The 25,699-nt window shown below is 41.6% G+C and overlaps 1 protein-coding gene and 1 non-coding gene across 2 annotated transcripts in view; both read right to left on the reverse strand.

Annotated features, from left to right (window-relative positions):
* Positions 1-25,699, reverse strand: part of LOC124285929 (dolichyl-diphosphooligosaccharide--protein glycosyltransferase subunit 2-like) — an 88,855-nt gene that overhangs the window by 20,800 nt on the left and 42,356 nt on the right. The window contains exons 8-10 of the mRNA XM_046722205.1: positions 15,051-15,158; positions 12,176-12,244; positions 11,583-11,710 (exon numbers count right to left, since the gene is read on the reverse strand). Of these exons, the coding sequence (XP_046578161.1) occupies positions 11,583-11,710; positions 12,176-12,244; positions 15,051-15,158 (305 nt within the window). The remainder of the gene's footprint in view (positions 1-11,582; positions 11,711-12,175; positions 12,245-15,050; positions 15,159-25,699) is intronic.
* Positions 22,159-22,387, reverse strand: LOC124285942. The gene has a single exon (XR_006900917.1). It is a non-coding gene; the product is annotated as a small nucleolar RNA SNORA73 family (small nucleolar RNA).

Consider the following 25,699-nt stretch of genomic DNA (forward strand, 5'->3'; position numbering starts at 1 on the left):
TTGCATACTGTGATGAACCTATGTACCAAATATGAAAAGATTCTAGTCAACGGTTCTTAAGATATTCCAATTCATACACGTATGGAGCCTAATACTATATGCCCGGCTTTGAGCTAAACGTGTGGTGGGGGATAATTCATGGAGTCAGGCTTTGAACTGGTGGTTAAACAAGCTGAATTCACAAACATCTATTCATATTGTCCAAATATCTGACAGTTACTTACCAGTTTGATTTTAGTCTCCCTCAAGCTAGTGTTGATCATAACAAATAAATCATCAAAAGATGACAAATCTGCCTCCCCATAAAGTTTTGAAAGATATTAAGAAGTTTTCGCGTTTGCAAATAGCAAAAGGCATCACTTCAATATCTGCCTCACATATCTGCCAAGTTTTGCTGAAAGATATAGAGGTTTTTGAGTTGTGCTCGAAACGAAGCCCACCCTCACTTTTGATTAAGTCCGAATCGTTTCCATGGAAACCGGAAAATAAAAATGCCAAAATCTGCAAATAGCAAAAGGCACAACTTTAGGATCTGTTTGATATATCTATCAAGTTTTGTTGAAAAATATTATAATGGTTTTGAGTTGTGCTCGAAAGCTTGAAAGCAATCCTTACTTTTTGAGACTAAGTCCAAAATGTTTCCATGGAAACCAAGAAAAATAAAAATGCCAAAAATCGGCAAATAGCAAAAGGCACCACTTAAGGTTCTGTTTCATACATCTACCAAGTTTTGTTGAAAAATATTGAACGGTTCTTGAGTTATGCTCCGGAAACGAAGCCCACCCCTCACTTTTGGGACTAAGTCCGAATCGTTTCCATGGAAACCGGGAAAAATAAAAATGCCAAAAATCTGCAAATAGCAAAAGGCACCACTTAAGGTTCTGTTTGATATATCTACCAGGTCTTGTTGAAAAATATTGAACGGTTCTTGAGTTATGCTCTGGAAACGAAGCCCACCCTTACTCACTTTTTGGGACTAAGTCCGAATCGTTTCCATGGAAACCAGGAAAAATAAAAATGCCAAAATCTGCAAATAGCAAAAGGCACCACTTTTAGGATCTGTTTGATATATCTACCAAGTTTTGTTGAAAAATATTGAATGGTTCTTGAGTTATGCCCGGAAACGAAGCCCACCCCCTCACTTTTGGGACTAAGTCCGAATCGCTTCCATGGAAACCGGAAAAATAAAAATGCCAAAATCTGTGAAATGCAAAAGGCACCACTTTAGGATCTGTTTGATATATCTACCAAGTTTTGTTGAAAAATATTGAACGGTTCTTGAGTTATGCTCCGGAAACGAAGCCCACCCTTCTTTAAGACTAAGTCCAAAACGTTTCCATGGAAACCGAGAAAAATAAAAATGACAATAATCTGTAAATAGCAAAAGGCACCACCTTAGGTTATTTTTGACATATCTACCAATTTTGGTTAAAAAATATCGAACGGTCTTTGAGTTATGATCCGGAAACAAAATGATTACGGACGGACGGACGGACAGACGGACGAGGCGACGACTATATCCCACCGCATTATATGCCGGTGGGATAACAAATCAACTGACAGTTACTTAAATTCCAACTTGATTTTTTGGGGGAGTAAGTCCAAATCGTTTCCATGGAAATCATGAAAAATAAAAATGCCAAAAATCTGCAAATAGCAAAAGGCAATACTTCAAGATCTGTTTAATATATCTGTCAAGTCTTGTAGAAAGATATTGAATGGTTTCTCAATTCTGCTCCGGAAATGAAGCTCACCCGTCCCTTTTGAGACTAAGTCAGAAAATAATAAATCAAACAAGAAAAAATTGTGTCCAGGGACACAGATGCCCCCGCTGCTGTAGGAAGAGTTCCCTACACTGAGTGTGCTCTGGTGATTAATTTCTACTAAATAAAAATCATGGTTGATTTTAAAATAAATATATCCAAAGTGTCCAAGGTAAATACTTATTTGTAAATGTATGTCACAATTAAACCTATATCATGAAGGGTTCATAAACTAGCAATAGCAATATCACTGTGGAGGCAGGTGAAAGCAATAGATTGCTGTAGAAGCTAAAGTGATAAGTTTTGGCATATTCTGGAACACATTTATTATGGCAGGTCAAAAGTTAACTGTTCCATGACATGATATTATTGCACACCTCACACTGTTTATCTGTTTAAGTCCATAATTATTTCCATGGAGTTGAGATGGGCTTGTTTGTTAAAAACTGAGCAACTGAGAGTTTTTTAGTCATAAAACAAAGATTGATCAACATATCTTCAAAATTCTTGACAAGTGATTCCATATAATGTTCGCTTTCCTCAGAGTTGAGATGATGTAACTCCTGGGGCTTGCATCCAATGACTCTGATCAGGTGTAAAATGTTCCTTCTTTTCAGCTGCTACAAATGCAGACATATGGTGAAATGATCGGAGTAGTAGTTAGGAAGTATGTCAACAGTGAGCTGTCCATCGTGTGAAGATTTGTAGACATGGTCCAAACAAGATCCATAGATGGTTGTGGCCTTGGTGACGCACTGTACAAATCCAAGAGCAGTCATAACATCCTCCAGTTATTTTCCCCTAGGTGTCCCTCTGTCATTATTGAAGTCACCAAGCACTAGACATTGCTTCAAGCTGCTTTCTGGCAGTATTTTCCCAACATTATTCAGAAAGTCACTGACGTTTGAAGATGGAAATCTGTAGAGGAAGAAAATGTTCTTCAACTTTGGATTGTTGTGGACAGATACAACAAGAGCTTCACAGAAACGTTTTGCTGTTCTGTTATTGAGTGAAACGTCAAGTGATGATTTGTAATAGAGAGACAATCCATGTATGTTTGTGGAATGTCTTGCTAGTACATGATATGTTTGGTAATTCTGCATCTGATTTGCATAGAAATGGGTCTCAGAAAGGCAAATGATATCTCCTGCTGAAATCACTGGATCATTCTGTATGTCCAAAAAGAGTGGTTTGGCAGATCCAGCATTTAGCATGGTCACTTGGAGAGTGTTGGATGTACCAGACAACTGTTGGAAAAAGGTTCTGTACAAGGGCACTTGCTTCCAGTCTCATCATTTCCTTTGTGACAACAGAGGTGGTCTTAATTTTATCCTTGCTGAAGTGAAGAAGTTTCATTCCAGACAAAGTCTTTGCCCGACTGAGATTGTCCATATCCATATTTCTTTGACCATATCCATATTTCTTTTCAAATGAAACAACAACTTCCTCTAAAGTTTGTCCCTGAATCTTGTGCACTGTACAAGCCCAACACAAGCATAGTGGAAACTGTTGTCTGATAACATGCAGATTAGGTTTGGACCTTGTAAGTGAAAATTTTGTCTGAATTGGCTGGATTGGTACAAATGATTCCTCAATTGGAAAGGTTGAGAGTTGTTTTCAAACGAGCATTCACACCTGTATTGAGGCTATCAAATTGAACAAGAACAACCACTGGCACACTTTTGTTCTGATGCTGGTAAATGAAATCAACCACTGTCCCTTGTGAACCATTGACTAAGCCATCAGATACATCCAAATTTCTTGTCAGCATGATCCTTGCTCCAACTGCCAATCTAATAATCTTGGGCAAACCTTCAGTGAACTGTATTTTTGGGGATAGGAAACTTCCGAAGTGCTTCTGGTACGCTATCCTTGGCAAGTATGTCTACAATATTTGCACCACGTCTGATTAGCATAACCTCATTATGTTCATCAACTTCATAATTTGTTGCAAAAATGTGTAGTGGATCTTCAAATGACATCAAAGATGGATGAACACATCTGGTCTTTAGAATATCATTGTCTTGCTCAGTAAAGGTACCATTTCTTATTCTGTTCAATAGCTCTGCAAATATGAGATCTTCCTTTGTCTCATAATCTGTGTCAAAGGATAAAAGACAAACTGATCCCACAAATTTCCAGAAAGTCGTGCATAATCATCAGATGGTGGTTGAAAGATCATCCTTTGAGCAACAGGGGTCAATTGGTACAGGTCACCAAATACAATCACTATCCTCTAAAGTCATGTGGACTGTGAAATAGTTCACTCAGTCGTCTGTGAAGCTGCAGAAACAGGTCACTGCCAACCATAGAAATTTCATTAATGATGATAATCTTTAGGTGAGCTAATTTACGCCTTAGAGTGTCTTCTTTTCATCTGAAAGTCTATTAAATGAGGAATTGTTTTTCCCTTGGCCAAGAGGAAGACTAAAACCTGCATGTAATGTTAGTCTTTCAATGTTGTGAGCAGCTGTCCCTGTTGGTGCAAGCAGAAGTGTCTTCACAGCTGATGAATCATTCCCTTCCTTCCGTAGGGTGATCTGTGTCATTTGATAGATTGCCTTGATCAGATGCGACTTTCCAGTCCCTGCTCCTCTAGTCACAAACAAGTGTATGGGCTCTGGTAAAGTTCCTGACATTCTCTGTATACTGACAGATGTACACCAACTGAGAACAATCTAAAACACCTTACGCTGTTCTACATTCAGTGACTGCACATGTTGGCAATAGTCATCATCAGACCACATTGTTGGAAGGGATTCATAAGACACAGAATGGGGTGTGTTAACTTCAGTGAGTGGGAGTTGTGTTCCTCTGTTTAAAGACAGTGAGTCTTGATCTATTAGAGGATGGTCTAGGTCTGGTTCAGTGCCTTCAGCAATCATATCATCATTTGCTTGTTGCAATTCAGGGTTCAGCAGATCCCTAGAGTTTGTAGGTATACCATTTTCAAGGAAGTCTTCTACTGATGCATCAATAAGTTCGGAGTATTCTTGTATGTGAGTCTTGTTTGCTTTGATTTCCTCAAGAGACATGTGATAACTGTCAGCATAGGACTGTTGCAACTGAAGAAGACTTTCTTCCTTTCTCCATGGTTTGAACAAGAGTTCTGAATGATAGTAAGATTCAGGGTTGTGTGTTACGCTAAACTTGTGGAACCTGATCATGGCTTTCTTTTGTCTTTTCTTCATGTGTTGGGTAGAAGAATCCAACTGAACTGTGAAAGTTTCAGGAGCACATTTGACAAGTCAAGGTTGCTTGACATCACTCTGTGATGCAGCTGTGTCCATGTTTGTACCATCTGCTAGGATATCAGGTTGAATGTCTGGTTTGTTGTCAAATCTTGAAACTGACTTGTACCAGGAAGCAAATAGTGCTAAGCACCATGAGTCTAATGCAGCAGGTCTCTGAAAGTACTTGTCAGTGAGAGAACTGGTGAATATATCTTCACATTCTTCTTCCATTGAGTCCAGCAGAACATGAATCGACTTCAGCAGACTAACCTTTTCATGTGGCAAGCCAGTAGCTATCTGACTTATACAAAGGGAATCCTAGGACTCTGTAGGTTGCTTCTTGAGCAGTAATTGACCGTGCATTAAGGAAAGCTTGGCCACACTTCTTCATCTGTTGCTTTATACCTTGTCTTGATGCTTCCTTACTGACTGCCTGAAGAAGAGTTCCCATTTTACGTTCGTCCTTGGTTATATAAGAGAACACATACTGAATACATGCATATGGATTGGCCACAAACTGTATGTCCATAATTGCCTGCCATGCTTTAAGAATGTCTGGGTTATAATTGTTGATGCATGTTTCAGATGGCTGCCGCCTTAGGAAGACAGTTGTTGTGTTGTGTTGAGAAATTCAACAAAATTTATCTTAGTTCAAATGTCTCTAAACATCCAAAAAACTATAAAATACAAAAACAATATATGAGATGCACACCTTTAGAGTCTCTGTAAAAGACATATGTAAGCTAAATGAGTTTTGTGCAGTGGTTTTTGAGGAGAAGTGGATAAAGTACACCCCCTGTTGTATGGGACGAACAGGATGAATAGAACCAAATTCAACTAAGTTCAAACATCTGTAGAAGTGACAAAATTAAGAAATTGGCTGAACAAGGTTTGAGATGCACACCTTCAGAGTCCCTACGAAAGACATGTACAAGTTCACATGTAGAAGCTCAATCAATTCTGTTGAGCAGGTTTTGTGGAGAAGGGGATAGACTTTATCCCCTATAACACTATATTCAGAGAGAAATTCAGCAAATGTACCTAAGTTCAAATGTCTCTAAACTTACAAAAAAACAATATAATACAAAAACAAAATATCAGATGCACACCATTAGAGTCCCAAGAAAGCCCATGTATAAGTTCATTGAATTCCACAGAACGTTTTTTGTGGAGAAGTGGATAGAGTACATTCCCTGTTTCGTACGGACGGACGGACGGACACGGAGGGTAACCCTATATGCCCCCAGCCATATATGGAGGGGGCATAAATAAGCCTCTAAATAGCAAAAGGCACCATTTTAGGTTCTGTTTGATATATCTACAAAGTTTTGCAGAAAAATATTGAACCGTTTTTGAGTTATGCTCCGGAAACGAAGCTCACCCCTCCCTTTTGAGACTAAGTACGAATCATTTCCATGGAAACCAAGAAAAACAAGAGTCATCAGAAGATGACATATCCCCCCGGCCCCCACATCTTTGAAAGAACAAATCATCTGACAGTTACTTAAAGTCCAGCTTGATTTTAGACTAAGTGCAAATCGTTTCCATGGAAATCATGAAAAAAATAAATGACAAAAATCTGCAAATAGCAAAAGGCACCACTTTGGGATCTGCCTCACATATCTGCCAAGTTTTGCTGAAAGATATTAAGAAGTTTTCGTGTTGTGCTCGGAAAACAAAACCCATCCCTTCCTTTTTGAGACTAAGTTCAATCATTTCCATGGAAACCGAGAAAATAATAAATCACAAATATCTGCAAATAGCAAAAGGCATCACTTCAATATCTGCCTCACATATCTGCCAAGTTTTGTTGAAAGATATAGAGAGGTTTTTGAGTTGTGCTCTGGAAACGAAGCCCACCCCTCACTTTTGGGATTAAGTCCGAATCATTTCCATGGAAACCGGGAAAAATAAAAATGCCAAAATCTGCAAATAGCAAAAGGCACAACTTTAGGATCTGTTTGATATATCTATCAAGTTTTGTTGAAAAATATTATCACGGTTTTGAGTTGTGCTCCGGAAACGAAAGCAATCCTTACTTTTTGAGACTAAGTCCAAAATGTTTCCATGGAAACCAAGAAAAATAAAAATGCCCAAAATCGGCAAATAGCAAAAGGCACCACTTAAGGTTCTGTTTCATACATCTACCAAGTTTTGTTGAAAAAAAATAAAATATTGAACGGTTCTTGAGTTATGCTCGAAAAATACGCTTGAAGCCCACCCCTCACTTTTGGGACTAATTCGAATCGTTTCCATGGAAACCGGGAAAAAAAAAAGTTGTTCTCGGATGCCAAAAACTGCAAATAGCAAAAGGCACCACTTAAGGTTCTGTTTGATATATCTACCAAGTCTTGTTGAAAAATATTGAACGGTTCTTGAGTTATGCTCTGGAAACGAAGCCCACCCCTCACTTTTGGGACTAAGTCCGAATCGTTTCCATGGAAACCGGGAAAAATAAAAATGCCAAAAATCTGCAAATAGCAAAAGGCACAACTTTAGGATCTGTTAGATATATCTACCAAGTTTTGTTGAAAAATATTGAATGGTTCTTGAGTTATGCTCCGGAAACGAAGCCCACCCTTCTTTAAGACTAAGTCCAAAACGTTTCCATTGAAACCGAGAAAAATAAAAATGACAATTATCTGTAAATAGCAAAAGGCACCACCTTAGGTTATGTTTGACATATCTACCAATTTTGGTTTAAAAATATCGAACGGTCTTTGAGTTATGGTCCGGAAACAAAATGATTACGGACGGACGGACGGGCGGACGGACGAGGCGACGACTATATCCCACCGCATTATATGCCGGTGGGATAATAAAAATGACAAAAATCTGTAAATAGCAAAAGGGACCACTTTAGGTTCTGTATGACATATCTACCAATTTGTGATGAAAAATACTGAAAGTTTTTTGAGTTATGCTCCGGAAACAAAATGATTACAGACGGACGACCATATCGACCCGCATTACATGCCGGGGGGATAAAAAGTCAAAGGATTAATGACATTCCAAAACACTTTAAATTTACCACTGTATGTGACCAAAGTATTTATACTCAAAAGGAAAAAGTTAATGAAAGTAACTAAAAAATGTTGCTGTCCACACTGATTTAAGGACTTTCACAAACAGACCATGACAAAAGCTCACTTGCCTTTCAGTTAGGTTACATAACAAGCATTGTCACTAAGGTGACATAATCCCCCGTGGCAAATTATCGAATCAAACTTAAAAAGTAATGAAGGTTTAAGATGAAGCTAAATGTCAACAAAAACATGACCAGTCAACCTCTCTTGATATCTTCTCTTTACTTGTTCAAACACACAAATCTTTTCAAGACTGACTTTGACCTTGACATGAATGTCATAGTGTATGAAATATGCAAACAAGAGTCATCACAAGATGACATATCCCCCCGGCCCCCACATCTTTGAAAGAACAAATCATCTGACAGTTACTTAAAGTCCAGCTTGATTTTAGACTCGTTTCCATGGAAAAAAATAAATGATCTGCCTCACATATCTGCCAAGTTTTGTTGAAAGATATTGAGAAGTTTTCGAGTTGTGCTCTGGAAACGAAACCCACCCCTCCTTTTGGGATTAAGTCCGAATCGTTTCCATGAAAATCGGGAAAAATAAATATGCCAAACATCTGCAAATAACAAAAGCCACCACTTAAGGTTCTGTTTGATATACTGTAATCGTAATATATTTCGCGCAGGTTTTATTTTCGCGCTTTTCGCGCAAAACATTTTAGCGCGAAAATTTATACACCGCGAATAAACCTGTCATTCATTCAGTCTAGCCACGCTTGCCCCTGAGCTGTTACCATAACACATCAAGTTTGAAGACAGAAATCTACGTGAATCTTAAAATGACGACTGATAGTAGCATAAAGAATCATACTTAACTGTCTCTGTAATGGATTTCCCAAAACATAATTAAATAATGAGCCAAATCCCATCGCCGAATTAGCGAAAACAGCAATGTGTGTTGTGGCCGCCATGGAAATTGGTCACATGTTCTATTTCGACCAATCGTAGTGACAGATGGTTTGATACAAAACAGATTACCATGAAACGACTCGGAAAGAAATAATACAGCAGTATTTTATTTATTCATAAAGATTTTATTCTTCGACTTCGACCTCAGTGTCATCTTTACAGTCATTTGGATCTGGAAGTCCAGATGTCTTGGGGGTAGGTGCTTTCTTTAACCACATTCGCAATGCCATCGTCAGATCGTCAGAATTCGGAACATAAGACTGATGTGTTGTTCATCTCTTTATATACTAGTACTAGTACTTGCATCACGATATCTCACTTCCTAAGCACTTAATACTTCCGTGAGTAAACGGATTACTGTGTACTAGTATATCGCACAGATAGTGATTTCCTGGGAGTAAGCAATAAACGCCGCCTGACAGGTTAAGCCACTCTGTTTGTTTTCACTGCTATAAGGGGCGGCCAAAGAGACAGCTGGCAGTTCCGGCAATTACTGATTGCGCGAATAATTGACCGCGCGATGTAGTCTAAACTGTCAATTCCGCAAAAATTGCACCACGCGAAAATAAGTACGTTTACAGTATCTACCAAGTCTTGTTGAAAAATATTGAATGGTTTTTTAGTTGTGCTCCGGAAACGAAGCACACCCTTCTTTAAGACTAAGTCCAAAACGTTTCCATGGAAAACGAGAAAAATAAAAATGACAATAATCTGTAAATAGCAAAAGGCACCACCTTAGGTTATGTTTGACATATCTACCAATTTTTGTTGAAAAATATCGAACGGTCTTTGAGTTATGCTCCGGAAACAAAATGATTACTGACGGACAGACGGATGAGGCGACGGACATGCCGGTGGGATAAAAATGGTACTAAAGAAATTGCTTATTGAAAAACATTCAAGGGAAGTCTTGAAAGTCTATGAAGAAAATCCAGTGAATTCAGGTTAACATGCTGAAATCTTCAAAGTGTCGCAGTGACCTTGAAAATTATGTGAAGGTCAGCAAAATTGATGGGCCCTGCGTCTTCATTAGATGAAGCATGGTGTCAATTTACTGTCAAATGTGAAAAAAATCCAGTGAATGATTTTTGAGATAACTTGCTTAACATGCAATTTAACATGCTGAAATCTTCAAAATGTCTTTGTGACCTTGAAAATTAACTGAAGGTCACCAAAATCGACTGGGCCTTGCACATTCCCTAGATGAAGCATGTATCAAATATGAAGAAGGTCCAGTGAATGATTCTTGAGATATCTTGCTGACCATCTTAACATGCAGGTTAACATACTGAAATCTTCAGTGTCACTGTGACCTTGAAAATTGAGTGAAGGTCACCAAAATTCGACAGGGCCCTGCGCCTTCCCTAGATAAAGCTTGGTGTTGAATATGAAGAAAATCCAGAGAAAGATTCTTGAGATATCTCACTGACAACAGTAAAAATTGAGTGAAAGTCGTTAAAAAGTCCCTCACTGACAAGAGTGTGACCTTGAAATAAAGGTCAAGGTCACCAAACCTGACTGGGACCTTTCTTATACTGTGATGAGCCTAGGCACCAAACATGAAAAGAATCTAGTCAACAGTTCTTAAGATATTCTAATTTGTACATACGTACGGACGGACGGACAGAGCCTAATACTAATGAAATGGTAAGAAAGGATGATCCAACTTCTAAATACCTCTCAAAGAAGTTAATAAAATGGTTTTACAAACTAAGCCCAGACATACAAAGTACACTTTTCGCAATCAGATCGTGACAACAGAATGAAGTGAATGAGTGAATGAGTTTGGTTTAATGTCACTTTTAGCAATATTCAAGCAATGTCATGGCAGGGGACACCAAAAATGGGCTTCATACATTTTACCCATGTGGGAATCGAACCCAGGTCTTCGGCATGTTGAGTGAACACTTCAACCACAGTCTAGGCTACCCCAACAGAATGGACTTGTGTGCATCAGTACAGATTATTGATGTATACATCATGTTTCCAGTGCCCTGCGCTCATGATAATCCAAAAGTCAATATCTCATCTACAAAACACATCTTTTTTTGACAGCATGACACTATACACTACGACTGAACGGTATTACCGGCATACTGCAATACGCTTTTCAAACAATACGTATTGCAATATTTTTCTGAAAACCGGTATATTGGGTAAAGAACATATGTTAAGTTTTTGTGATTATCTTTATGGCTTAGATTAAAATCTACAGAGACTTTCATTCACTACAAAATGTTTTCCTTCGTTATTCATGACAAAACTGCATACAGTAATACTATAAATTGTATAAAAAAGAAAAGAAAATCTCTGACTATGCAACCTAATTTTGAGATTGCTGTTATCAGAACCACACCATATATGTTTAGGGACTTATAACTGTCAAACACTCAAGTTCCCAACATATCGCAATATAGGTACCTGAATTGCAACATATTGCAATACAATGTATTTGCCAATAAACAGCCCTTCTATACACAAGAAAATACAGGGCCCAAAGGAGTAAAGGTATAAAAAGTATGAAGGTGCATCAAACAAAATATAGCAAGACAGACGAGACAGGGGAACACAGGCAGTACTGACTTGTCGGAGGAGGCAGCCTTGAAAGGTTTCTTGTTGAGAACAATGGCTTCATCTCCTAAGTGACGTGCACTGTCAGCAGTTACAGTCAGCTGACCCAGAAGACCTCCCATCAGATTGGTTACACGCACCTACAATAAAACATTGGTAAAGGTGTGTCAATACATGACATTGACTGACAATAATGGAGCTTAGAGGTGAGGTGAGGTGAAATTGGGTTTAACGTCGTGCTTGAGAATATTTTGCTCATATGACGACGTGCATGCGTGTGTATGTGTAGGTGCGGCTGCTTGTACTAGCCCAGACTTAAGCTGGTTTTATAGTGCTAGCCCACTGAGATACCATGCCGCAGTGAAACATGAATACCCCACTCAGACACATTATACCGACTCCGAGCCGACCAGTCCTTGTTGTACCCATTAATGCCGAGCGCCAGGCAGGGAACAATAAGTACCATATTTTAACGTCTTTTGGAACGATTCGGTCGGGGATCGAACCCGCGACCTTCTGCTCTCCGGGCGGACACTCTAACCACTACACCATGGAGGCGGTCCACGGAGTTTAGATGAATAATTAGCTGCAAGCAACTGCCTCACCTGTATGCTGGGGGATGACTGGCTAACAGCAACAGGACTGGCAAGGGTTACAGCAATGGGGATATGATACTGAAACAGAAACAATATTCTAAATAAATGGACATTCCCAAATCATTTACAGAAGTAGAATCTAATGATGATGTCATTTTTACGATAGATATCTTCTTGCATGTTTAGTCTCCCCTGTCACTGCCACACACTCAGAATGAGTGAGTGAGTTTGGTTTTATGCCGCAGCAGTATTCCAGCAATATCAAGGCAGGTGACACCTATCATTAACATTCCAAGTTATTCCTTCAGTCTGAAAACGGTTGCTTACAGATTTTCCTCACTTTTTAAAACGACAAAAGATGAATAGAAAATGATAAAACCAACAAATTGATGATAGAACAAAATAGGCTATTGTTTCAAGAATAGTTGCCTAAATCTTAGCAACCTTGTAAGCTTGGAGGAATTAAAGATGTCTTGAGTGAGTGAGTCAGTTTAGGTATACGCCGCACTCAGCAATATTCCAGCTGTATGGTGGCGGTCTGCAAGTAATCGAGTCCGGACCAGACAATCCAGTGATCAACAGCATGAGCATCAATCTGCGCAATCGGGAACCGATGACCTGTGTCAACCAAGTCAGCGAGCCTGACCACCCGATCCCGTTAGTCGCCTCTTACGACAAGCATGGGTTACTGAAGATCAGTATTCTAACCCGGACCTACACGGGGAAAAGATGTCTAGAGTGAATGAACAGAGTAAGTCCTGAGATTTGATGAGCAACAAGCTGGTTGCACATAAAAGAAGTGTCCTGTTTAACACTTCACTCTGTAACATTCCTGCTATGTGAAGACTGCCGGAAGTCATTGGATTCTGGACTTGGCAAAGAAGCAATCAATTTGATGTGCAATGTCTGACGATGTCAGGTATGATGATAATCAACCAAGCCACAACACACGATCAAGTCACGATTAAGTTGTTAGAACAAGTAGTGTTCCCCCTAGGCACATTTAGGAGGCGCTGCGCCCTGCCCTTTGATTTTTGCGCCCTGCCCTTTTGTTTTGCTACTCTGCCTCAATCCCAGTTCTTTTTTTTAGCTGTGCTTGCTTTTACAACAACCCGTCTGTATTTTCTGGATTTTATTAAGGGCGGAGTTCTCTCCCTTTCTAGGAGAGGCGCAAAATTGTTTTGATAATGATTAGGAAATTGGCATTTAAACCATGTCGAAGTCAAAGGTGTTTAATTCGCCTCAGAAATCACAATGCCTACCAAGGAAAGAATCAAGAGGAAAATAGAAGAAGCGGTGAAGGTTGAAGCAAGGATGTGTCGCCGACTAATAGATTTCTTCGCTCCTAACAGGTATGTGCCTCTAAGTTCGTGATTTTTAGGCCGTTGATTACCCTTTCCATTTCGCATGCCTTTCAAATAAAACCTTAATTTATTAAAGACAACGATGTGTGAACTACATGGGATGAATTTTGGTACGTTTGGGGGACCGATATTCATGTGACTGTGCTGTTTAGGTGAAAATCTGAAACTCGAAAATGTCCGCCATTTTGAATCCATCGGCAATTTGAAATTGATCTTGAATTATTTTGTTGTTTGTCCTGGGAAATGAAATAGTTAAAACAGCTTGCATAACAACTTAACATGGTAGCCTTGTTTTTAGTGTTTAATGTTTAGATTTCATAAAAAAGGAAGTCTTGAAGGAGTAAAACTATTTTACGATTTCAAACAATGGGAAGCCACACCCTTGTCGAAGCTCTCCACAGTAGATACTTACGGTCAGGTGTATTAATGTGTGATATTTTTGTTTTAATAGTTATGATTGCAAATTTAATATCTAAGAATATTTTGAATATGGTTTATTAACGTTGTACCGGTATATATTTTTTTTCAGACCAGACGAGTCAGAGGTAGTTTCCTATGAAAACTCAAGCCGCGAGTCAAGGGCACACGAGACAAGAGTCAGTTAATCCAACAAAAAAGAAAGATGGTGGTCACAAGACTGCATTTGACACAAAACCGTCCCTGGTTGAGGTACTCAGAAGATGACAAAAAGAAGGGAATGATGTTTTGTTCATTATGTTCTAAGTGGAACACCAAGGGCAGAAATGGACTTAATATCGACCAAGCACAGATTGAGTGGAGTCAAGTAAAAGAGCTTGACACCAGTTCACCCTCCACCATTTTGAAGACTCAAGCCTCAACTTGGAAACTTGAATCCAAACATTGTTCAATTACTGTCCATTCATGCAACTGTGATTATCCACTTCTGAAGTTAAGAGAGTGTTCTCAAAAGTGAAACTGATTGTGACAGATCATAGAAACAGACTCAGTGTTCAAAATTGCAACAGACTTCTCATGATTAGCCTGAATGCATCGTCAGTTTCAGACATTGACTTGAAGAAAGTTGTGAACAGATACTTGGCAAGAAAGAAAAGAAGACTGTAAATTGTTGTTTGCGTGTTTTGTGAAATGTGATAACAGATTAATGCCTTGAAATGCTTTTTTTCCAAATTTTGATCTTCAAGTACAAAATGGGAAGAGTAACTTTAGAAATAAAATTATAAGAGCATTTGACTTCATATACATTTTGTTATTGTTATTTTTTCAATAATCCTCACCAAAATGCCCTTTTAGATTATGAAGTGCCCTTTTCTTTGAAGTTACCCTGCCCTTTCTGAATCCTAGGGGTAACACTAACAAGCATAGGAAGCAGGGAACGTGTTCTAACCTGGAATGGCCAAAGGCATGTAATACTCAAATTGAAAAGCAAATACGTATGTCTTCAGAACAGTAAAAACATACTTTAGCGTTCATCATTGCACTACGTTTTTTATTCTCAGACATATACACAACAAATACAAACTCACTGACGTACAACCTACCTTGTTATCTCTGAGGGTACTGATGACAGACAAGAAGTAGTATGCACTTCGCAGTTGGTGGACATGTTTGCGGCTCAGGAAGTAGTTGGAAAATTTAATCACTTTGTCCTAAACACAAAATACATGGTAATACACAAGAACAAATATTTATCAACAGCAACAAAACACAAACATCACAGTACAACAAAACATTCAATGTTGTGCAGAACAATGTAATTTTTATGATAAAATTAATATTTTATACTTATCCTGACTCATGCTTATTTGCTTTCCCATCCTCTCTTCCGAACGGTCAAGTGGAAACTTGAATCCCTTCAATTCCCTTGAAGTGAACGTGCAATCACTCACCCTGAATTACCTCCCTTATTTCCCGCCAAAACCGGGCACGTGACCTCAGCATACCTCTGTCCTCACTCTCTCCGATATAAGCCCCACGCAGGTTTACAGGGAAACCTGTGTGGTCAGAGGGGACGGTTGGGAGGGCTTCATCTCATGAGTCAGGATAAGTATAAAATATTAATTTTATCATAAAATTACATATTTTTCCTTATCCTGACTCATGCTTATTTGCTTACTGAATCCGATGGAATCAGTGGTGGGTCAACCACCTAACGGGATTCCCTGCATGATTGTATTCACGTCAGCGTTCGCTTGATATATATACCCCCTGGGAATTTTCTTCTTCTGCAGCTAATATTTCTTGATGCTTGTCAGGGGACCACCTTATACATTCACATTCGTATTAGAAGTAAACTTTTCAAGTTTTGTGGATTTAGTATACTAGACGCCTGGTTGTCTAGATATCTGCAACAACTCAATATGTTACGGTAGGATCTTTATCGAAACTGGAATCGCAACATATCTGTTAAGGCAAGAACATTACCATAACTGAGTCTATGTATCACTCATGCGCTGACTTCTCTCGTAAGTCAGGGGAACATGGACTCTCAGCCGGTGGCAATGGACAGTTGCCTGGCGTCAACGAATCTGCGTGACAAGGGTGAGATATCTTCAACGTCTGGCCGGTACAGTGAGTTGTTGCGCTACGACTAGAGGGCCGAACTGATGTATCCCTGATACGTCTTCTGTGGAGATGTCTCTCAGGTAGTGATTAGCGAAGACAGTGTCGGACTACCAAAGCAGCCTTCCATTATAGATGATATAGAGCAGTTTCCATGTAGGGCGAGTGTCGAGGCCAATGCTCTAGCTTCATGTGGGTTTGATGCTCTTGGAGGCTCTAACCCTGCTGCTTTATAGGCTCTTAGGATCACCGCTCTGATCCAGAAGGAGATCTTTGTACGGGATAATTCTACAGTCGTAACGGTTGATAGCGAGATGAATAGAGGCTTGAACTTCCTTCTTCTCGTAGCAGATTTCTGCAAGTAGATTCTCAGCGCTCTGACCGGGCATAAGGATAAATCTTGAGTGTCTTCTGGACCCAGGATGGTTGATAATGCCGGAACGTAGAACTGACGATCCGGTTGGCCCCGTAGCTGGTTCTTGGCTATAAAGTCCCATCTAAGGCCTAGATGGACTGCCTCCCTTCTTCCCGTGTCGAATCTCGTACGGCTGAAGTCCAGGGTATGGATCTCTGACATCCGAGCAGCAGTAGCCCAGGTGAGGAGGAATATCTTCATTTTGAGTTAATAACCCAAATGTTGTCTGCGTCAGCGGCTCATAAAGATCACTGATGAGGTGCTGCAACACTATATTGAGGTCCCATGCTGGTGCTCTGAACTTCTGTTGTTGATCTAACATGAAAGATCTCAGCAGGGCCACTAGTTCAGGCATCTTGGTCAACTTCACCCCAGTCTTCATGGTGATGACCAAGCTGATTGCCGCAAGGTATGTAGACAATGTAGAGCCCTTCAGATGTCTAGTGGACCTCAGATGACACAAGTTGTCTGGCCATGAACCCCTGTCGAACAGCATACTGGTCAAAGCTTCTCCACTTGTCATCATACAAGTACGTGTAGATCTATGTCGAGCCTTGGCTGTTCTAGTGGAGTATCCTCAATTCTTCAAGCAGTACGTGATATGCTCTTACGTGTAACTGGAATGCTTCTGGGTTGTCGTGACATTGCTTGGTGTGAGGATGGACGAGTAGGTTCAGCCATTCTGGAAGTCGTAGTACTGGTTCGCCGTGATGATCTATGAAGTCTGGGAACCATAGTCTCTCTGGCCAGTAAGAAGCTACCAAAGTCAGTTGTAGGACCCTCGTCTGGCTGATCTTGCGTAGTACTTGTGGTAGCAGGATCGGTGGGGGGGTTGGCCCAGTTGTGTTATTACCCACTGGAACGCCTTCTGGGTGTAACTTCCACTCTGTGGGAGATGGCCTGGCGACGTAGTAGTGTGGTGCCCGCCGACGTAGAGGCCAAGTGATCGGAGATAAACTCCTGATCCTTGCGCTGTGCAACTAGTGTAGACCGGATCATCCTTTCTTCTCCGTCTTAGGAATCTTGAAAACACACATCAGTGCTTCGTTGATGGCTCTGGACCTCACTAACCCGTAGAACGCCCTACAGGTTGTCGTATCAAGCTGCGCCAACTTCTTATCTCCCACTTGTAGCTGCGAGTCTTCGAGTCTGAGACCAGGTAGAAATCTTCATTTCTTGTTGAAGAGGTCCATGTTGTGATGCCGGAACCATCAGTGTTGAACTGCGGAGTATGCTGCCCTTGTGTCTTTGAAGACTTCTCAAAGGCTGCTTCTGCTACCTGGGCAATGGGCTTCATCGGCGGTATGGTGATCAACTCGAAGTCATCTTCCTTCATGCAGTACGTCTTGGCCGGATTGGAGTCTCTTGATGGAGACGATAACAGAAGAGAACATCAGCCGCCGACGCCAGCACCTCTGCATCAGTGAAGACGAAGTCATCATCTTCTGTAGGTTGACCCCGCTCAACTGCTGGACTCAGATGAGAGATGTCTACATTGACTGCTGATGACGTAGTAAAAAGGACCGGTCTGCAATGTCTGCCATCATCTCACCCGCTGCAGCGCTGCTCTCAGCAACCGTCTGCTTCTTACCCCGCTCTAACCTTATCTCCATGGCCTGAATCACCCTACGGGTGGTGTCAGCAAAATCTTCAGCGTTGAGAACCTCTGCGTTCGTAATCAGACGCTGCTGCGGGATGACTGCAACTGACTCGTCTGCCGACATCGCTGACGACATAGCGTTCTCAACGCTAATGGGTTCTCAGCTGACTTCTGCTGCCTCTGGCTCTGCAACGGCTGCGGTAGACTGCCAACAGGAAGATGCACCATCTTCAAAGATCTCTCAGCATCACTGCCAGGGGTAGACTGTGACGATGACATCGGCGACGTGATACTTCTAATCTGTGCTGGCAAGATCTCAGCACTGGATACTCTCTGCGACACTGCAAAGAAGACCTCAGGCTGCAACACTGGAAGTCCTAAAGGACTGGAACCATCTGCTTCAGCACCAGGAGCCCCAACATCTGTTGAAGATCGATGCATAACCCTATGCGACCTCAAAGATCTTGTAAAGTGGGAAGATCTAGATGCATGCCTGGACTCGAACTTCTGGTCAGGCATCATAACGGGAGGCCGTCAGCCACCCAAGACAGCGTCACCATCCAAGACAGCGGCTCATCAGCTGCCGGACCCTTCTCTGATGTGTATCGTCTGCATTGACTGCTGACGATGCGCCAAGGACCAGCCTGCATTGATTCTCGGACAGGAACTGGATGCCGTCGTCTCGCCCACTGCAATGCTGTCCTCAGGATTCGTCGGCTTCTTCCCCATGATCTGGATCACCCAACAAGTGATGATATCAGCAAGTCGTCTGCGCTGAAGTTTCTGCGTTGGTCAACGAACGCTGCTGCGGGTCAACTGCCACGGACTCATCTGTAGACATCACCCATTGAGTGATGTATCAGCAATCATCTGCGTTGAAGCTTCTACGTTGGTCAATGAACGCTGCTGCGGGATAACTGCCACGGACTCATCTGTAGACATCACCCATCGAGTGATGTATCAGCGAAGTCATCTGCGTTGCTTCTACGTTGATCAACGAACACTGCTACGGGACGACTGCCATGGATTCATCTACAGACATCAGCGAAGGGATCAAACGTTCCCAACGCTAACAGGATCTCGGCTGACAGCTGCTGCAACTTGATTGTGACGGTATCCGTCACTGCTATCAGGAGGGTTCACCGACCCCGATGATCAACAGCAGTACTGCAAGGGTCGATTGCAAGTACAACATCTGCAACGAAATACGTCTGATCTGCGCTGCGAGGTTAGCAACCTCTCTGCGAAGGCTCAAGGAAGACCTCAGGCTGCAATACTGGAGGGCCGGGCAAGCTGTAGCCAATTGCTACAGCATCAGGCGTCAGGATGTCTCACTAAGATCACTACGTAGAGGGATGCTGTGACGACCTCGAAGACTTCGCTGAGTGGGATGATCTTGAAGACGGCCTGGATGAAGAGGATGGCTTCATTGAAGAGGACACCTGATACTTCTTATACTGCGATGAAATCTCTGCCAGAGGGGACTCCCTCAGACTTGAGGTACGTGGAACTACCTCCTTCAGTACGGGAGACGGCTCAGACCTCGACTGGGAAGACATCGCAGGTACAGGAATTGGCTATCAGCAATTGTAGCCGCAACAGCTCACAACACCAGAGACTGCATCACCTTTCTCAGCGCAGGCTAGCTGAACCTGACAACAGGTTGTTTGACTTTTAGTATCAATTTTTTTTAACCCATGTGAAAATCAATAATCCCAATTCAACACTATATGAATTCATAATTCAAGTATATATGATTATATACAATAATCAAACATAAAAAGGCATAATCAAACCCTGTACTAGCCATAGCAGAACACCATAGGTGTGAATAAAGCGCTGAGACGTGATGGACCAATGCTTACCTTCTAAAAAGTAAAACAATTAATCACCTGTAACGAAGTGAAACTTGAATTAATTTGACATGATATATACAATATTTGTTACAAATATTAATAATTAACATTGCAACAGAATCATTCCTGATAACTTGAGCTATATATTATGATATAGTCTGAACAAGTTAATGAGTTAGCGCCGATAGTCAGATCTGCGTTGACTGCTGGGGTCGTATGCTGCTGCGGGACTACACACGTATCCTCCTCTGCAGATATCAGCGACGAGATAGCCTTCACAAAGCTAACGGGATATCAGATGACTGCCGAAGAGGCTGGAACTGCGTTGACCCCGACTGATTGCTAGCAGAAGGGTTCGTCAACCCTGACGATCTAGTAGAAGAAGTATGTGTTTAGACTGCCTAGACGACGTCAAATAATGAGGTGCGTCTATCTATGGTGAAGGGTAGCAATCCCTGAAGCCCTGGAAGACTTCGGCTAGTGGGAAGACCTGAAGATTACGACGCTATCTCGTAGGTATAGGAGACATCATAGGCAGTGACTGTGATGACATCATAGAGGCAGAAACGGGCTAACAGCTCACGTAGATTGCAACAATTCCCAATTCAGATGACTGTACCATTTCTCAACGCAGGCTGGTTGAATCTGACAACAGGTTGTGTAACTTTAGGCTCAAATTTCCCAGTCACATGTGAACATTTTTACAAGTCAAAATTTCACAATTCAAACAGTATATAAAATCATAAATTCAATATATACATATGATTATACACAATAATCAAACATCAAGGTATATGCAAACAGTAAACCAGCCAAGATGAACACCCAGGATGTAATCAAGCGTTGAGACGTGATGGACTGTTGTTTACATTGAAAACATGTGAACAAACAGTCACCTGGAACGAAGTGAAATTGTGAATTAATTTGACATACAATGTACGAATTTTGTTATAAATATGACAAATAACATATTTAGAAACACAATCACGGCAGAATTTGTGCTATATATCCAAATTATTTGAAGTTATAAGCCGCGAAGGGACCCTGAAGTGACCGCCCAACCTTCCGCTTGATAGGTGCCCAACAGTCCACGCGATAGAGGAGAGAGTGAGGACAGATATATGCCGAGGTCACGTGCCCGGTTTTGGCGGGGAAATATGGGAGGTAATTCAGGGTGAGCGATTGTACGTTCGCTTCAAGAGAATTGAAGTCATTCAAGTTTCCACTTGACCGTTCGGAAGAGAAGATGAGAAAGCAAACAAGCATTGTCACTAAGGTGACATAATACCCCCCTGCAAATTATCAAATCAAACTTATAAAGTAATGAAAGTTTAAGTTAAATGTCAACAAAAACATGACCAGTCAACCTCTCTTGATATCTTGCTCTTTAGGTGTTCAAACACATATTTTCAAGACTGACTTTGACCTTGACATAAATGTCATAGTGTATGAAATATGCAAAAATAGTACTAAAGAAATTGCTTTTTGAAAAACATTTAAGGGGAGTCTTCAAAGTCTTTGAAAAAAATCCAGTGAACCATTTTTGAAATATCTTGCTGACAATTCAGGTTAACATGCTGAAATCTTCAAAGCGTCTCTGTGACCTTGAAAATTAAGTAAAGGTCACCAAAATCGACTGGGCCCTGCGCCTTCCCTAGCTAAAGCTTTGTATTGAATATGAAGAAGTGAGTGAGTGAGTGAGTTCAGTTTTACGCCCCACTCAGCAATATTCCAGCTTTATAGTGGCGGTCTGTAAATAATCGAGTCTGGACCAGACAATCGAGTGATCTGCGCAAATTGGGAACTGATGACATGTGTCTACCAAGTCAGCGAGCCTGACCACCCGATCCTGTTAGTCACCTTTTACGACAAGCATAGTCACCTTTTATGACAAGAATGGGTTGCTGAAGACCTATTCTTCCCCGGATCTTCACGGATTGAATATGAAGAAAATCCAGTGAACGGTTCTTGAGATAGCTTAACATGCAGGTAAAATGTTAAGGTCCCCTTGTGACCTCGAAATGAAGGTCAAGGTCACCAAACCTGACTTGGATCTTTCTTATACTGTGATGAACCTTGGTACCAATTATGAAAAGAATCTAGAAAACGGTTCCAATTCGTACATACGTATGGACGGACGGAGCCTAATACTATATCCCCCGCCGCGTGTTTAGCGCGAAGCATGAGTCAGGATAAGGAAAAATAAGTATTTTCACAATTGTCTCCTGCATGGTTTGCCTCCCCTGTCACTGCCACACAGTGGCTCAGAGAAATCTATGGAATATGAAGGAGCCAGCCCACACCCAACAAACAATGGGGGACTGGTTTGTTTCCAACGTTGTGGAAAGGGAATATACCTCACACCCCAAGGGGTTCTCAGCTCCCATCTGCCACACAGACATTCATTGTAACAGGCAGGGCCTGAACATTGGATGTCAACGTTGGTATGTGCAGGGAAACATGCTTCATTTCTGGCAGAGCTATAGATAACTTTTGGGGTCATTGAGTTATGTACTTGCTTGTGTTCATCTCAATTGGGTATCCTAATTTGCCTTTGAGTAACCAACTAAGTTGTACCAACCCCAGTCCACTCAATTATGTAATTTTCTGAATAAAATTGATATTTTATACTTATCCTGACTCATGCTTATTGCTTGTCTCCCTTTTCTTCCGAATGTTAGTGGAACACTTGAATCCCCCTTTTGAAGCTCCCTTTAAAAAAGCTGACGTAAAATCACTCAACAGGTGTTATCTCCCTCCCTAGGGTTTTGGCGGGAAACGGCGCCACCTGTTACCCACGCTCCTCACTCTCTCCGTAATTTATAGCCCGACACATGGATTTACAGGGAAATCCAGAGTGCCTTGAGGGGAGGTTGGGAGGACTCACCTCATGAGTCAGGATAAGTGTAAAATATCAATTCTATTCAGAAAATTACATATTTTTCCTTATCCTGACTCATGCTTATTGCTTGTAGAATCCAACAGAGTTGGTGGTGGGTCAGGCCACTTCTGGATTCCTAGCTGATGAATTTACATCCTGTATACCCCCCTTGGGAACTGCTGATGGCACTGCCGCTGCTGCTGATCCTTACTTCCATCTTTTTCTGATGAGTTTGGGGGGACCACAACTTGTCAGATCTGCTGGAACGTTTCTTCTGCTGACATTATGTGTGGATTTATGCAACTCCATCTCTTGATGCTTGCATCAAAATGGAGAAGCTATCCTTCTTCGTGTACGAGTAAATCCTTTACAAGTACAGGGTATATCACTCATGCTGGTCTGTCCTAGACGTGCGCATGGACTCTAAAGCTCTCCAGAACGTTGGCTTTGCAAGTCACGTGATAAAGGGGTGAGATCCTTCTCAGAGCCTTTGTGGAACAGTCAGTTGTGTTACAACAAGAGGCCCAATTGGTGAATTCCGGAGACGTCCTCGGAAGTGATGTCTCTGAGGTAGTGGTTTTTTCTTTAGATGAACTTTAGATACAAGAAAAAACGAGTCTACTATTCTTTTTGGAAAGCCTGCTATCAAGTAACCTTTGTGTAATTAGCAGTTGTTGTGTATTGACAATTCAACTTTCAACTCTATTATTTAGCATGAATTTCATCATTATGTAACTAACTCACTTATACAGTACTCTCCCTAGTGTACTGTGATGTCACTTGCATTGTGACGTCATAACTCAGTAATGACGTCATAGTGACGACGTCATAGTCCTAACTGCCAGTTCACCTGATGAAGGGACCTGGAATGGTCTCGAAACGTTGTGAGAGAAATTAAAAAAGAAGTTTAATCCATAAAAAATATCTTGGACTTGTAGGATGTCCTTTCTAGTGGTTTGTAAGCGTCACTGGTGAGATGCTGCAACACTGCGTTAAGATCCCAAGCAGGCGCTCTAACTTCTGTTGTTGGTCTTCCAACTTGAAGGAGCGTAGTAGGGCCAGTATCTCTGATACTTAGTCAACTTAACACCAGTCTTCATGGTGATAACTGTGCTGTGGGCCGCTAGGTATGTAGAGATTGTTGAACCTTTTAACCGCCTTGTTTGTCTTAGATGACAAAAGTATTCCGCCACTTGAGGATGTGTTGCCTTCATCACTGTGAGGCCCTTCCTCAGTTCATGTTTCTCAAACTCTGCCACTTGTCGTCGTACAAGTTGCAGGTAAATCTGCGTAGAGCTAGTGTAACTGCTTTCGCTGCTCTGGCGGAGTATTCTCTTTTCGTCAAGCAAGTCTTGATACGCTCCATGTGTGTAGCTGGCACACTGTGGGGTTCCCGTGTGCTTGCTTGGTGTGCGGATGTATCAGCAGGTTCGGCCACTCAGAGTTTTGTGAGGATAGGAACCCACATTCTTGCTGGCCAGTAAGGCGCGACCAAATCAGTTGCAGCTTCCTCGTCTGCTTGATTTTCTGCAACACCTGTGGTATTAGAGCTGGAGGAGGCAACGCCTAAGCGTTTAGTCCTACCCCGGAGATGCTTAGAGCATCTGTTGCCCATGCTTGTGGAACGGGAATCGGAGAGACTAATGTTTGTAGCTGTTTGTTGAAATTTGTTGCAAACAGGTCTATTAGCCGAAATCTATCGTCTGTATGATGTATCTAAACGCTTCTGGATGTAACATCCATTCCGTCGGGATGGTTGTGTTAGACGAGATAGGGCGTCTGCTATCACATTCTTGGCTCCAAGAATGTGGCATGCTCTTATGTAGATGTTCAAGTCATCAATTATGCTGAACAAATGAAAGCTGAGGTCTAGTACATATCTTGACCTTGTAGATCCTTGTTTGTTGATGTAGAACGCCACTGTGTCCGTGTGGATCATCAGTTGTGTGTTCCTTAGTATGCTGGACCAGTGTAGTAAGGCGTTTACTACTGCTTTCATCTCAAGCATGTTGATATGCAGATTGCTCCTGACTCAACCATTTCCCTGCTGCCACTTCGTTGTCGAGGTGAGCTCCCCAGCCTTGAAGTGATGCATCTACGTAGAGATGAGTGTTGCACTCCAGCTCTGATAAGTAGATTCCTCCGTAAATATTCGACTTCCGAGTCCACCATAGAAAAAATGGTTTCAATCCGTCCTGGTAGTCCGAAGGAGTCCAGACTATTGAAACAGGCGTTCACAAACACCTGTAGTGAGTGCAATTGTAGTCTTCCTCTGTAAGTCATGTCTTGTGCTGACGTGAGAAGACTGAGTAGGCTCTGCCAACTTTGTAGTGGTAACGGAGAGAGGAGTGCTTGAGATACGATGGCTTGTATCTAGACCCAACGATCCTCTGAGACGACCTTGTAATTCTGTGGTGAGATGAAACATCTTCCCAGAATCTGCTCATGTTCTATGTTGTAAGTAAGTAGACAGTGGAAACCTTGCCATGTCCGTAAAGGAAGCGAAGCAACGTCCGGATCTGGGACTGCCATCGTTGTGAAGTCTATATATAGTAGACTGGCTGCCGCGAGCAAAATTCGTCAAACGTATGTTGTTGCAATTCGCCGGATAAACAGTCTTCAATCTCCTGACAGGGAAGGTCTCTAAATCCCGTGAAGACAGTCAAATCACGCTGTACCCTGCTAACTGGACTGTAAATGGAGCCCTCCTCCCACGTTGAAATGTTGTTTACAATCTGTAGACAACTTCCTGACACGTGAGCGATGTCCGACTTCTGCGCAGGGCGTTGTCTCTCATGGACCAATCAAAATGCAGCATTTTGATTCCTTTCAGATTCCCGCGATGTGACGTCACCGGTGTTGCAGGAAATAGATCC

This window comes from Haliotis rubra, unplaced genomic scaffold (genome assembly GCF_003918875.1).
Source record: "Haliotis rubra isolate DU_JTF1 unplaced genomic scaffold, ASM391887v1 Scf370, whole genome shotgun sequence".
NCBI classification, from domain to species: Eukaryota; Metazoa; Mollusca; class Gastropoda; order Lepetellida; family Haliotidae; genus Haliotis; species Haliotis rubra.